At 35.2% G+C, this 13,562-nt stretch overlaps 1 protein-coding gene across 6 annotated transcripts in view; it reads right to left on the minus strand.

The window, feature by feature from the left end:
- PALS2 (protein associated with LIN7 2, MAGUK p55 family member) overlaps positions 1-13,562 on the minus strand; it is a 155,820-nt gene that overhangs the window by 5,103 nt on the left and 137,155 nt on the right. For all 6 annotated transcript variants that reach the window (XM_073238687.1, XM_073238686.1, XM_073238688.1 and 3 more), the window contains 2 exons: positions 7,254-7,456; positions 6,364-6,492 (listed from right to left, as the gene is read on the minus strand). In XM_073238687.1, coding sequence (XP_073094788.1) covers positions 6,364-6,492; positions 7,254-7,456 — 332 coding nt within the window. The remainder of the gene's footprint in view (positions 1-6,363; positions 6,493-7,253; positions 7,457-13,562) is intronic.

Raw genomic sequence — 13,562 nt, forward strand, 5'->3', positions numbered from 1 at the left:
TTTCAACCAACTGGAACATACAGCTCTAAAATTAATATGGAACCACAAAAGACCCCAAATAGCCAAAGCAAGCCTGAGAAAGAAGAACAAAGCTGGGGAGATTACCCTCCCTGACTTCAAGGTCTACTACAAAGTTACAGTAATTAAAACAATTTGGTACTGGCACAAGAACAGACCCACAGATCAGTGGAACAAAATAGAGAGTGCAGATAATAAAACCACACATATATGGTCAATTAATATATGTTAAAGGAGCCATGAATATAGAGTGGGGAAAAGACAGCCTCTTCAATAACATGGTGTTGGGAAAACTGGACAGCTACATGCAAGAGAATGAAACTGGATTACTGCTTAACTCCATACACAGAAGTAAACTCAAAATGATCAAAGATCTGAATATAAGACATGAAACCATAAAACTCTTAGAAGAAAATAAAGGCAAAAAAATCTCTTGAACTTAAGTACGAGCAGTTTTTTCCTAGACATATCTCTCTGGACAAGGGAAACAAAAAATGAACAAGTGGGACTACTTCAAACAAAAAGACCTCTGTATAGCAAAGGACATCATCAACAGAAAAGGCAGCTTACAGTATGGGAGAATACATTCATAAACACTTTATCCAATAAGGGGTTAACATCTAAAATATATAAAGAACTCATATGACTCAACACCAAAAAAACAAACAACCCAATTAAAAATGGGCAGAGGATCTGATCAGACATTTTAACAAAGAAGAAATACAGTTGGCCAACAAGCACATGAAAAGATGCTCCACATCTCTAATCATCAGGGAAATGAAATCAAAACCATAATGAGGTATCACTTCACACCAGTTAGAATGGCCTCTATTCTAAAGACAAGAAATAACAAGTGTTGGTGAGGATGTGGAGGAAAGGGAACCCTCCTATACTGTTGGTGGGAATGTAAACTGCTGCAGCGACTGTGGAAAGCAATACGGAGGTTCCTCAAAAAACTAAAAATAGAAATACCATTTGACCCCATAATTTCACTTCTAGGAGTTTACCCAAAGAAAACAAAATCCCTGATTCAAAAGACATATGCACTGTTATGTTTATTGCTGCATTATTAACAATAGCCAAGATATGGAAGCAACCTAAGTGTCCATCAATAGATGAATGGATACTGGTGTGGTTCACTACACAATGGAATACTATTCAGCCATAAAAAGAAAACAAATCCTACCACTTGCAGCAGCAAAAAACAGATCTAGATGGATATGGAGGGTATTATGTCCAGTGAAATAAGCCATGCAGAGAAAGGTGAATACTATAATTTCACTTATTTTTGGAATATAAATACAAAGCAAAACAGAATTAACAAAACAGCAGGACACTTGCAGACAATGAGAAGTGACTGGTGTTACCGTCAGAGAGGTGGGTAAAGGGGCACAAAAATTCTCAATCATATTGTACATTGGTGGCAGAGATAGTAGTATAGCATGGAGAATATAGCCAATGATTCTGTAACATCTTCCTATGCTGAGAGATAGTAGCTATAATAGTGGAGGTGAAGATTTAATAATGTGGGTAACTGCTGAACCACTGTGTTGTATACTTGAAATTAATATAAGATTGTATATCAATGAAACTCCAGTAAAAAAAAAAGGAAAGAAAAGAAGACCAGGATAGACAGAGGGTTTGGAGGGGAGGGAATAAATTAAGATGAGCACAGGCTAGGTCACAGAGGACCTAGTGCAATGGGAAGTCATAGATTATGATGGCAGAAAACAAGAGGGAAAGAATACCAGACTGGAAATACGTTACGGTGATAAAATCATCAGGATGGGGCTGGATGTGAAAAGTGAGGAAAAAAATGAATCAAGGCTGGTTCTTGGGTTTCTGGTTGAGTAAGTGGGTAGTAGCAGATGCAGAGTTGGGGATAGGGAGAACAAGAATTTTTTGAGGAAAACAAAATATTCTACTTTGTACTTGTTAAGGTTAAGATGTCTGTGAGACATCCAAGTGCAGATGTAAAATAAGTAGGCAATTGATAATGCAAGTCAGATCTGGGTTTACCTATATGTAAATTAGGAAATCAACAAAATAACAGTGATATAATAAGTTAATGAATTTGGTAAAGACACCTAAAGCAAAGTATAGAGGGAGCAATGGGCTCCAAACTAGACCTGAGGGACACTAATACCACATTTCAGTTAATACTCTAAATAGTTTTAAACAATCTCATGTCTTTTATTATAGATGTGTAAACAAGCCACAGTTCAACTTGAAAACAATTCTTGCCTATTATAGCTATTAGCAATCTGGCTAGTTAAAACAAAATCAGTTTGAGAGTAACAATCCTGTAACAGTAATGGAGTGGATCATACAGATGGAAAAAATAATGAATCTTTCTCTATATATGGCTACAGAGTAAACTCTAGAACATATTGTAAATGGAAAATGCAGGCAGTCTATTTTATGTAATAAACTACTACCTTTTATGTAAGAAATGGGGGAGGGAGGATACACATACATACTTGCTTATATTAAAAAACAAAACAAAATAGTGAAAACGGCTACCTATGTGGGTCAGAGGGAACAGAGTGGAGACAAAAGAAAAGCTAGATTTTTTTTCTTTATAAGATTTACTTTAAACTGTGAAAATATATAGAAATATACAAAATTAAACTCAAATGAAAAGGAGCAATATCTAAAAATCAAAAGCAGAAGCAACTTATATTTCAAGTTGATGGCTTAACCACAGAAAAAGGAATTTTTTCAGTGACTTTGAATAAAATAATACCCAGTAGGTTATATTCTAAGAACAATTTTTTAAAAAAACCTGAAACTTAAAATTTTTCAATAATCATATTATACTCAGAAATTATATACATAGTGTGCTTAGTTTACATATGTAATTAAGAAATTATGTTAATGTCATCAGCAACCAAAACTTTTAGCATAAAAGTCAAAGAATTAAATAAAAATAATGTAAAATTTGAACCAGAAATATCAAACTGAACTAATGATGTACATCTCCTAAAAATGGAAAATATTATTTCCTACTTCTGGCCACTGAAAAGGCCTAGAAACATGGCCAAAGAAGTTGAACACACACCTTTAGCACCTATACTATTTCTAAATACCATTTCCCACTAAAAGGAACTAGGGCTTTGGATGCTGGTTCCTGGTCTGAGCCAAGAGTCATCAATGATTATTGGGTTGTGTTAAAAAGACTCAGAAGACAAGTTGAATAGGCTCCAACTAGCTGAAGAAGGGACCACTTAAACATCAGAGAGTAATAACTGACTAAGTATAGAGAGGATATATTCCAAGTGACTTTAAACACAGTGATTTGACTGTATGTACTTGTTGGGATAAGACCTAAGGATAAAAAAAAATAGGAAGAAAACCAGTTCATAGAAATCATACATGGTAGTGTTAGTATGCTTATCTTCAGGCTGTTGTGGGCACTGTGGGACAAAGCAAATGAGCAATTATGTGATATCCTAATTCTAACATTTCCAGGGTTTTCTCAAACTGGGAGATTCAGTGTAGGAGAATGAAGTTATACATACAAGACAAGAGATTAAATAAAAACCCTATAGTCCTGAATTTGATTGGGAAGTATCAGCATGAATTCATGATACAGTTTCCTTTAACCATACAAACAGAAAAACATCCTAGCCCAATCTATCTATAAAGGTGCAGCTAGAAGTGATGATCAATCTTGCAACAATGTGCACTCATAATATTATGGTCTTAAAATACCATTATCATAGAAGGAACCAGAGCTTCTTGGAAAAATAGCTGATTTCTGGCACAGAATAGGAAATGTACAGAGAAGTCTAGAACGTTCGCCATTCCAGATATGGCAAGGAAGGTATTAAAGAGACTGTTAGACTCATGAAATAAGGTCTCCGGGGTCAACCTGAATAAACTTCTGTTGGTCAAAGATGGGACAACTTGAGCATCAATAAGAATAATAATTGCAACAGAGTGAAAGACATCAAATAAATTTAAACCCATGTGCTCATGACAGAATTAAAAAAGAAGAAAACATTTTGTCACCTGTTGCCTCTGGAGGCTCTTACCAACAAAGAACAAAAAACTTAAAATATTACTTTACAATCCTTAAAAAAATGACTGATCCAGGCAAAGACTTGCTAAAAACATTGGTAAAAAGCTACTGGAATTTTACAGATCAGGCTAACATCTGAACCCAGTGATTAATCTTATTACAAAGAGAGAGACAGCCTTCCATATTGCCTCATAAGGTGACAAAACAAGAATTACCGCTTATCAATTACTCTTGAAAAAAAGAATTGAGTCTATATCTGATCGAGTCTGTATCAGTTCACAGGAAATACAAGGAATAGAGGAAAATGACACACTGAGGACAGAACTGGTAAAATCCAGAGTATGGAGCACTCTACAGGATGAATGACTCACTTATTTGACCAACTATATTAGAAGGTTAAAAGAAAAGGGAGGGAGGGAGGCAGTGAGAATTTACAGATGAAAACAGACTAAAGGGATGTCTGCTTCCAGCTACAATGAAATAACAGGTATCAGAATAACCCTCTTGCCTGACAATTAGAAAGTGTAGATAGAAGAAGAGTTTTTCTGACATTGTACATTAGGCAAGGAAAGACTAAGATACCAGAGAGACAGGAAACAAAGTGCACCCTATGATCACCCTGGCTTGAAAGAGTTTTCGGGCTCCAGCATAGGGAGACAGAGCCCTGGAGGAACCTACCGGACTCTTTAAATCGGGACAGATGTGAGAGTCCAGAGAGACCGAGATGGCAGAAGTTTGAAGGACAGAATACTGGAATGGAACGGCAGCACACAGAGAGAACTTCAGAGACTTGTAAAAGGTCCCTTTCCAGAATTCAGCTGAGTATTAAACAGTGCAGGCCACAAAAAACCACCAGAAGGATGAGAGGTATTCATTCTGAGCCACAAAGAGATCTATTCCCGCCTAAAACAGACAAACCTCATGGTGCACAGGCTGGGAAGGTGCTCAAGTGATCTTGCCTCAGTGGTGAATAACTGCCATTAGAATGAGAATTGCTCTGGTCTTACCTAACAAATTGTAAAAGCAAGACCTGAAAGGAACAGACTATTTCCAAATAACTGCATCCCAGAACAAAGCTTACACTGTCTGGCATCCAATAAAAACCAGGATTGCATAGAAGCAGGAAAATAAGGCCATAATGAAGAGAAAAGTCATTCAACCAAAACTGATCCAGTACTGATACAAATGTTTGAATTAGTACACCTTGACACAAGAACATTTATTATAACTACACTTCAGATATTCAGAAAGTTAAGTAGATACACAGAGTAACCTGAAAAAGAAAAAAGAGGACTAACACTACCTGATTTCAAGGCTTATCAGCTACAGTGTGTGTGTAGGGGTATGAAGGAGGGTGGGGCTCTGTGGGGGCGGTAGATGGAGGAGGGTGGGACTCTGGTGGGAGGGCACAAAGACACTTTTGAAGGTGAGGGACATGGGCATTGCCTTGATTGAGAATGGCTTTGTGGGTGTATACACATGCCCCAACTTATCAAGCTGCATACTTTCAATATGTACAGTTTAATGTATGTCGAATACATCTCAAGCTGGGGGAAAAAAGGAGATTTGGAAGACATCAAGTAGGTGCAATGTGTTGATCTTGTTTGGATCCTGATTTGAAAAAAATCAACTGTAAAGAATATATATAAATCTCAGAGAAATTTAATTATAGGCATGTTTATGATATTAAAAAGGCTTTATTAGTTTTTTATGTGTTAATGATATTAGGGTTATATTTAAAAAGTCTATCTTAGAAATAAATACTAAGGTATTTACAGTTGATAATCACAGATCTGCTTCAAAATAATCCCAGGTAAGGGAACAGGTAAGGAGGGGTCAAACTGAAACAAAAATGGCCATGTGTTATTGAAGCTAGGTAATGGGCCCATGGGAGTTCATTTTTTTCCCTCTTTTGTATATATTTTAAATTTTCCATAATATGAGAAGAGAGAGGGAGAGCAAGAGAAAATATGTAACAGAAACTATAAGTCAGAATACCTAACTCTACTTGCTAATGGTCTTGAGGCCCAGTTTCCTTATCAGTAAAATGAGGGAGTTGGGTTAATAAGCATTTTTAATACTGATCCATTTCATTTGCAGATGGGAGAGTCACTTCCGTTTTAAAATTAAGTGAACCATGATTTCTAAGTAAAAGCAATACTGTTCCAAATTCTAACTATTACCTACTGAACAAATTTTTATTCTATATTTTATACAGTATGTTTATTTCATAAGTATGGTTAGATAGAGTTAAACATGCCCAAAAGATTATAAAAATTTAGGAGGAAAATAATATTGTTAGCTTGAAAAGAATTGCTCACCGTCAAAAGCTTGGTAGTGATACCAGCATCCACCACAGCCTTGTGCATGGCACGTAACGTGTCCAGTTCTGGAGCAGCAATAAACACAACGTAGGGCATGAACTCAGATGTTCTTAGTACTTTCAGAGCCTGTGTAGAAGAACAATTACAAAGCAATTTATATAGGATTAGGATTGGAATTGTTACCCTTTAATCTGTACTAAATACTAGATTATTTATATAATCTCTCCAATTAATAGACACTGAGAATTTTTTGCTTTTTCAATATTAATATACAGATGTGTGTACATATCTCCATACTTGAAATACTATGCAGCAATTACAAGGAACAACAAAAGCTTTATGCTAATTGCTATGAGAAGATCTTCAAGAAATACAGTTTAATGAAAAAAGCTGAAGAACCTGTATAGAATATTTATATATTTGTATTTAAGGCATACTAAAATGACAGAAAGATACCCATCAAAGTATTAATATTTATCTCTGAATACAGAAGTGAAGTTGGGTTGAGTGTGGTGGGGTGTGAGAGAGACATGGAATGGGAATGAAATGAATTTTTGAGTGTTGGGGGAAGTGGAAAGGGTATGACTTCAGTTTTATTCTTTATGTTGCAGCCTTAAATTTTAAATTCAACATCTCCTAAGGCATGCATTTATTAGTTGAGCAAGTAAATAAATATTAAACTTCTATTAAGTTTCTGCTGCTATCCAAGCCTCTGTTGGCTACTGAGCAGAAATTTATTTAACTAGCTGTGGATACATAATAAGATTGCCTATCACCAACCAACAGGTAGTAGAAGGAAAGAAAGTTCACCTTCACAATCTGAAAAAAAAACAAAACCTCTGTAAGAAATAAAAAAAAAAAAAAAGTTTCAGAATACATGCACTTACTTGAGGGTTGACATCCAAAATACAAGTTCGTCCAGTTTGGACAACTTCAAGAATAGAATCAATCTTGGTTCCATAAAGATTTCCTTCATATTCCCCATGTTCCAAATACTTTCCAGCTTTAATATCTGCTTCCATCTCAGATCGTGACACAAATTTATATGCCTGGCCATCTTTCTCATCTTCCCTTGGTTTCCGTGAAGTAACTAAATAAAAATAATGTTAAGAATTTGTACAGAGAGAATGCAGGGTATTAAAAAAATAAGACAAATGCAAGAGTAGCTTAAGATTTTTCCATTTAGTGAAGGGGTGGCAAAATCTGGCCTGCTTCCTATCTTTGTAAGTAAAGTTTTATTGGGTCATAGCTATGCTCATTTGTTTTACCATCTACAGTTTCATTTTTTTTACAGTGATGGAGTAGTTGTGACAGAGACTAGATGGCCTGCAAAGCCTAAAATATTTACTATATGGTTATTGAATAAATGTTTGTGGAGGCAATCTATAGGAATGTTTAAAGAGGCAATCCCCAGTATACAATTTGTAACCAAAATATGTGCTTTATAAAGTCAGTTTGAAACTCAAATATACTTATCTAGAAGCAGAGCCCTACATTTAAATTCTTAATTATGGTGAGTCCTAATAGTATGAAGTATGCTGTGCGCATCTTTTCCAGCTGACCAGCACTCCCATTTCTCCTTAAGGAGTATCAATTATATCCTTTCTTTACACTTTAACATTTCCTAATTGAGTAGCAACACATGCAGCAAAGTTCTATTTTTAGGTGGTTGATCGATTTTCTGAAATGTAGTTTTACCCATAAATTACCTATCCTTTTTCTTGCCCTAATACCAAACCTTTCTTTTTGCCTCCTGCTTATTGAGAAATGTTAACTGTTCTATTTTGCACCTCAGTGATGGATCTAGCCACCTCCTTCCTCTACTCTGATCTAACATATTCTTTCTGAGAGAATGAGAGTGAACAAAATTTAGAGGATCCTTTTGTCTGGTATTTTAAAGCTCTGAATACTTAAAGAGATATATAACTCCTTTGCAACTTGGGCCATGCTGGGAATGGACTATTAGCGCCTTTCAGACTGTTGTAAAAATGTAGAGTTAGGTGTCTATGCCAACTTGTTAACGCTAGCTTGGAAAGAGAGAAATAATTTGTGTATTTGTGTGTGTGTTATTTTTTAAGGTTAGCCTTAATTTGAGTTTGGCTGGATCAAATATAAAAAAGTATTTTTACTGAACAAATATTTATAGATGCAGGATATATGACAAAATCATTAAGCACATGTAATTAAAAACAAAGTAACCCAGACCAAAAGCTGGCAGTATTTTGACTATTTATAATAAGCATATCAAAAGAACTCATATAAGAACAAAAAGGACTTTAAATTCAAGTACAATAATAAGGGTCTCATTCATAAATGAGATCATATGTACAACAGGACTCCCTTCCCCACACTCCAGCCCCCCATTTTCTGGTCAGCCTTGAGGGTAATTATCCCAGACCACTCTAGAAAGCATTTAGAAAGTAAATTAGAGATCTTCAAGATGCTATGATGGCTTTTCACATTTGAAAACGTGTGATTTCTAAGGTTTCTAGAATTATTCATCAAAGGCAGTATGATAAAATTTCTAAGGCAATTTTAAGCTCCCCAAATAAATACATACTAGGACTTGGCTCAATATATGTGAACATAATTTTAGAAGAGCACTATTTTTTGGTGAAGCTCTAGAGTGAAACCATACATGGGAATGTGCTGCTTGAAAAAAATATGTATAGGCACACATATTGCCCCCACTGCTACCTCATACATGTTGAGGGAATCTGAATTATTGGTGAAATGTTTTTAGTTTATAAGTGAATTTTATTTACAATCCCATTCTCTAGTGAACAGTCAAGGGAAAAAAAATTTACACTGCTAAATATTTAAGCCCCTTTATCTTCCTGGATCAGAGAAATTAGAACAGGATGGTTGGACTACAACCTTAGGCTTATGTGCTAATAAGCAGCTAAGTAATGTGATTTTTTAGAATTTGATTTTTGTGATTTGTAGACAAAATTCTAAATTTTAGCAGCTCTTCAGATAATGAGAAAACCATCAACAAAGGTACATTTTATTTGTTAACTGATCTTAAGATGTCTATGCTAAAGAGAAAGTGTGATTCATAAGGTGGCTTATACCCCTGGATTAACAATCTTCTCTATTTTAGGATTTTATAATCTATAAAGAAAATTAAATCAAGTTAATACAATGCTAGAGTAACTGCCTCCTTCCCCATGAGACTCCCCCATTCACAACACCTGATAAAATGTAGCAGCACAATACTGTATATCAGAAATTAGGCAAACTTCCCATACTTTATCAGAACTTCTTTTTATGTTGATTCTGAGGCATAAAAAAAGCTAGATACTACATAAATGTGAATGATTTAAAGAGAAGTAAAATACCCCTATATTATATGAAGATGTGCAAGTTGATCTGATGTATGGATATACAAAAATATTTCTATATAAAAATTCAGATTTGAATCTTTCCTAAAAATAAAGGTCTGTTGAAAGATAAAATAGTACATCTTTCTGGAAATTAGTTTGGCACTGAGAAATTAAGAAATGGAAATATTTAGATATATATCCTTTGATCTAATAACTTTACATCTGAGGATGTGTATATACACTTTATCACCTCTTGTACAAAAATAACCATTGAAACCATCTAAATGGGCAATAACAGCAATGGTTAAATATACCATAGTATACTTATATGCTAGAATATTAAGGAGCTAATATGACTTTTAATTTTTCTTATCATGGTAAAATACACATACAATTTATCTTTTTAACCATGTTTAAATGTGTGATCAGTGGCATTAAGTACCTTCACATTGTTGTGCAAGTTACCGCTATCCATCTCCAGAACCTTTTCATCATCTTAATATGAAACTCTGTGCCCATTAAACACCAGCTCCCCATTATGCCCTCCCTGAGGCCTTAGTAACCATTACTTTGCTTTCTGTCTCTATCAATTTGATTTACAAGTCATTACGTATTTTGTAATGACTCCTCATTACAACTCAACAACCAAAAAACCTAAATGGGTATGAGGTAGTATATCACTGATGTTTTGATTTGCATTTCCCTCATGATTAGAGATGTTTAGTATCTTTTCATGTGCTTACTGGCCATTTGTATACCTTCTCTGGAGAAATGTCTACTCAAGATTTTGGCCCATTTTTGAATGAGGTTGCTTTTTGATTGTTGAGTTGTAGGATTACTATTTACAAAAAAAATTTTTTTAAAGTAATGACTTGTGAGAAAAAGCTCATGATATAATGTTCATTCATTCATTCATCAAATATTTATTGGGTATCTACTATGTTTTAGACCCTATTTTAGATGGTGGGTCTATAGGAGTGCAAAAGACAGACAAGCTCTCTGTTCTTATGAGACATATTCTTGAACATGAAGATAGGGGAGAAGTTAAATAAGAAATAAGAATTTAAGTGCTAAAATACAACCCATAGCAAAATTCAAGCATGTGAAGATCCAGGATGTAGTGTTCCAGGCTGGGAAAATAATAATTAAAAGAGGGTGTGAGTGACAAGCTTGAGAGTCTGAGGAAAGATCGATGTTGTTAAGTAGGGAAAAAGTATGCAAATTTTATATGAACAATATGATTGCAATTCTGTAATTAGAAGTTACTTTAATTGTCCTCTTCATATTTATGAACAGAATGCTAAATGAGACTTTTCTTGCAGTCTCACAATTTCTCTTAGGTCCAGAACCGGTCCTAAAATACCAAGGATCTGTGGTCTCTTCTTTCAGAGTTTACCAAAAAGTGGCCAGCTTGATCCTGGGACAATCTCTCTCTCTCCACCTCTATCTTATTTACACTCAAAAAGGGAGTCACTGAGGTAATGAGTCATAGGTTCAGGGGGAATGCCTCATTTTCTTCTTCTTATCCCATGTGAAATGATTCCTCCTGGGGAATTCTGAAAGCCCACCGTGGCATGGAGCAGTGGTGTGGTTTATACTCCCAATGCTTGGCAAAGCAAGAATGAGTTTCCCGTGGGCCGTGAATGTGTGTGTATTCAAAGGATAGTCTGGTTTGAACTATTCTGAAGGTGTCCTGCACATAAAGACAGTATGAAGGGTAGAGAACCAAGCAAAAAAGAACATGAAGTATGGGATCGGAGCTTGGGGTGGGTCTCTAGGGTCTAGCTGTAGATATCATAGCATCTTTGCCAGGGAACCGCAACGGACAGAGGTCTCTACAGAGTTTCTAAAGAACATGCAAGCAGGCCTTGGTGAAGAACAGCACTTGCACATGTGTGACATAGAGGGCTCCATTCTCCAACAGCCAAGATTTTACAAGACTGCATTTTATCCCTTCCCCTTAATCCCGACTTATTCCTGCCCTGACCTTGAGAAGTCAGAGTAGTGGAGGAGAAAGAAGAGTAATAAATTATGCCATTCCCTTCAAAATGCACGTCCTAAGCCATGAGGCAGGAATGAGCTATGCAGAAGGGACAAAAAGGGAATTTGATGCAACACTGAGGTTCTGAATTCTAGCTCTTTTTTTTTTAAATATCTGAAAGTAAGGCTTATTTCATGAAATGATGCAGTTCTTATAACTGGAAGTGACTAGAAAGTTAAAGAACTTTCTGGGGGCTGAAGGAAAAGGAGAGGGGGAAAAGATCTGACAGAACATGAAGGAAGGCAGTGGTTGGAAAGAATAGAGCTCTTTCCTGTTTGTACCTCCAAGGAGTTCAGCCATTCAATGAAACAATCAGGTATGACTTGGCAGAAACAGCTTAGTTGAATTGTTTCTAACTGAACTCACCTAACTGTATCTAGCCACACCTAACTGCAAGGATGTATGATGATTATCTTTGTATTTCAAACAAAGTGAGAAGGGATATTAGCAGCCTGATAGCTGTTTCTCCAAATTCAGGGAAAGATTTTAAATTAATAAATTATTGATGGATGCTAAATCCACTGAGTAGAGAAGTTTGCTTAGGCAGAATATTTACACAATTTCAAAGTTTCTTTGAACAGACTACTTAGTAATGACAAATGGTAGGAAAGTCACCTTTTACAATGGAGAAATCCATGAGACATCAGCTAAATCAATTATCAGTCAACATCATCAGTAATGGGACAAACTGACAAGATGTAGCCCCTAGTATAATGATCAGAGAGAGTTAAAACATGATTTATGTCTTTCCAATAATGCATAACCAAAACCTAATCATAGGGAAATAATCAGGTAACCCATATTGAGGGATATTTTCATTATTAATTACTACATTAAGTGGATAAAAGACTCCACTTAAAAGGCAGATATTGGCAGAACAGATTTTAAAAAATGATCAAAGTATATGCTGTCTATAAAACAAACACTTTAGATTTAAATGCACAAATAAAGTAAAAAGATACACTCACAAACAATAACCAAAATAAAGGTGGTGTGGCTATACTCATATTAGACAAAATAGACTTTAAGATAAAAAGTGCTCCTGGGGACAAAGAAGAACACTTTATAATGAAAAAGGAGTCAATTCATCAGAAGATAAAACAGTTATAAACACATTCATTAATAACAAAGCCTCAAAATACATGAAGCATAAAGTGACAAAACTGAGGAGAGAAAGAGGTAAGTTAACAAGATTATTTGGAGACTTCAATGCCCCACTCTCCATAATGGATAGAATAAGTAGAAGACCAACAAGAAAAAGAAGGCCTGAACAACACTATCAACAGCTAGACCTAACAGGCATCCAGAGAACACTTAACCCAAAACAGCAGAATACATAGTCTTCCCAGTGAACATTCTCCAGAAGACACCATACCTGAGGTTGTGAAGTAAGTCTCAATGAATTTAAAGGGAGTAAAATCACGCAATGTTCTCTGACCGTTATGGAATGAACTGTAAATCAGTAACAGAAGAAATATGAGAAATTCAGTTGTGTGAAATTAAAGAATACACACTGAATAAGTAATGGGTCAAATAATCAGAAAATTAGAAAATACTTTGAGGTGAATGAAAACAAAAACATAATACAAAAATTATGAGATGCAGCTACACTAGTGCTTACAGGGAACTTTGTAGCTATAAAAATCTGTTAAAAAAAGATTTGAAACCAATAACTTAGCTTTCCACCTAAAGAAAAAAAACTAGCAAACTAAGCCCAAAGCAAGCAGAAAGGAAATAATGATTATGGCAGAAATTAATGAAATAAAAACTAAAAAAAAGAGGGAAAATCAACAAAAGCAAAAGTTGTTTTTTTCCACAATTTCAAACAG

Source organism: Manis javanica, chromosome 6 (assembly GCF_040802235.1).
Source record: "Manis javanica isolate MJ-LG chromosome 6, MJ_LKY, whole genome shotgun sequence".
Classification (NCBI taxonomy): domain Eukaryota; kingdom Metazoa; phylum Chordata; class Mammalia; order Pholidota; family Manidae; genus Manis; species Manis javanica.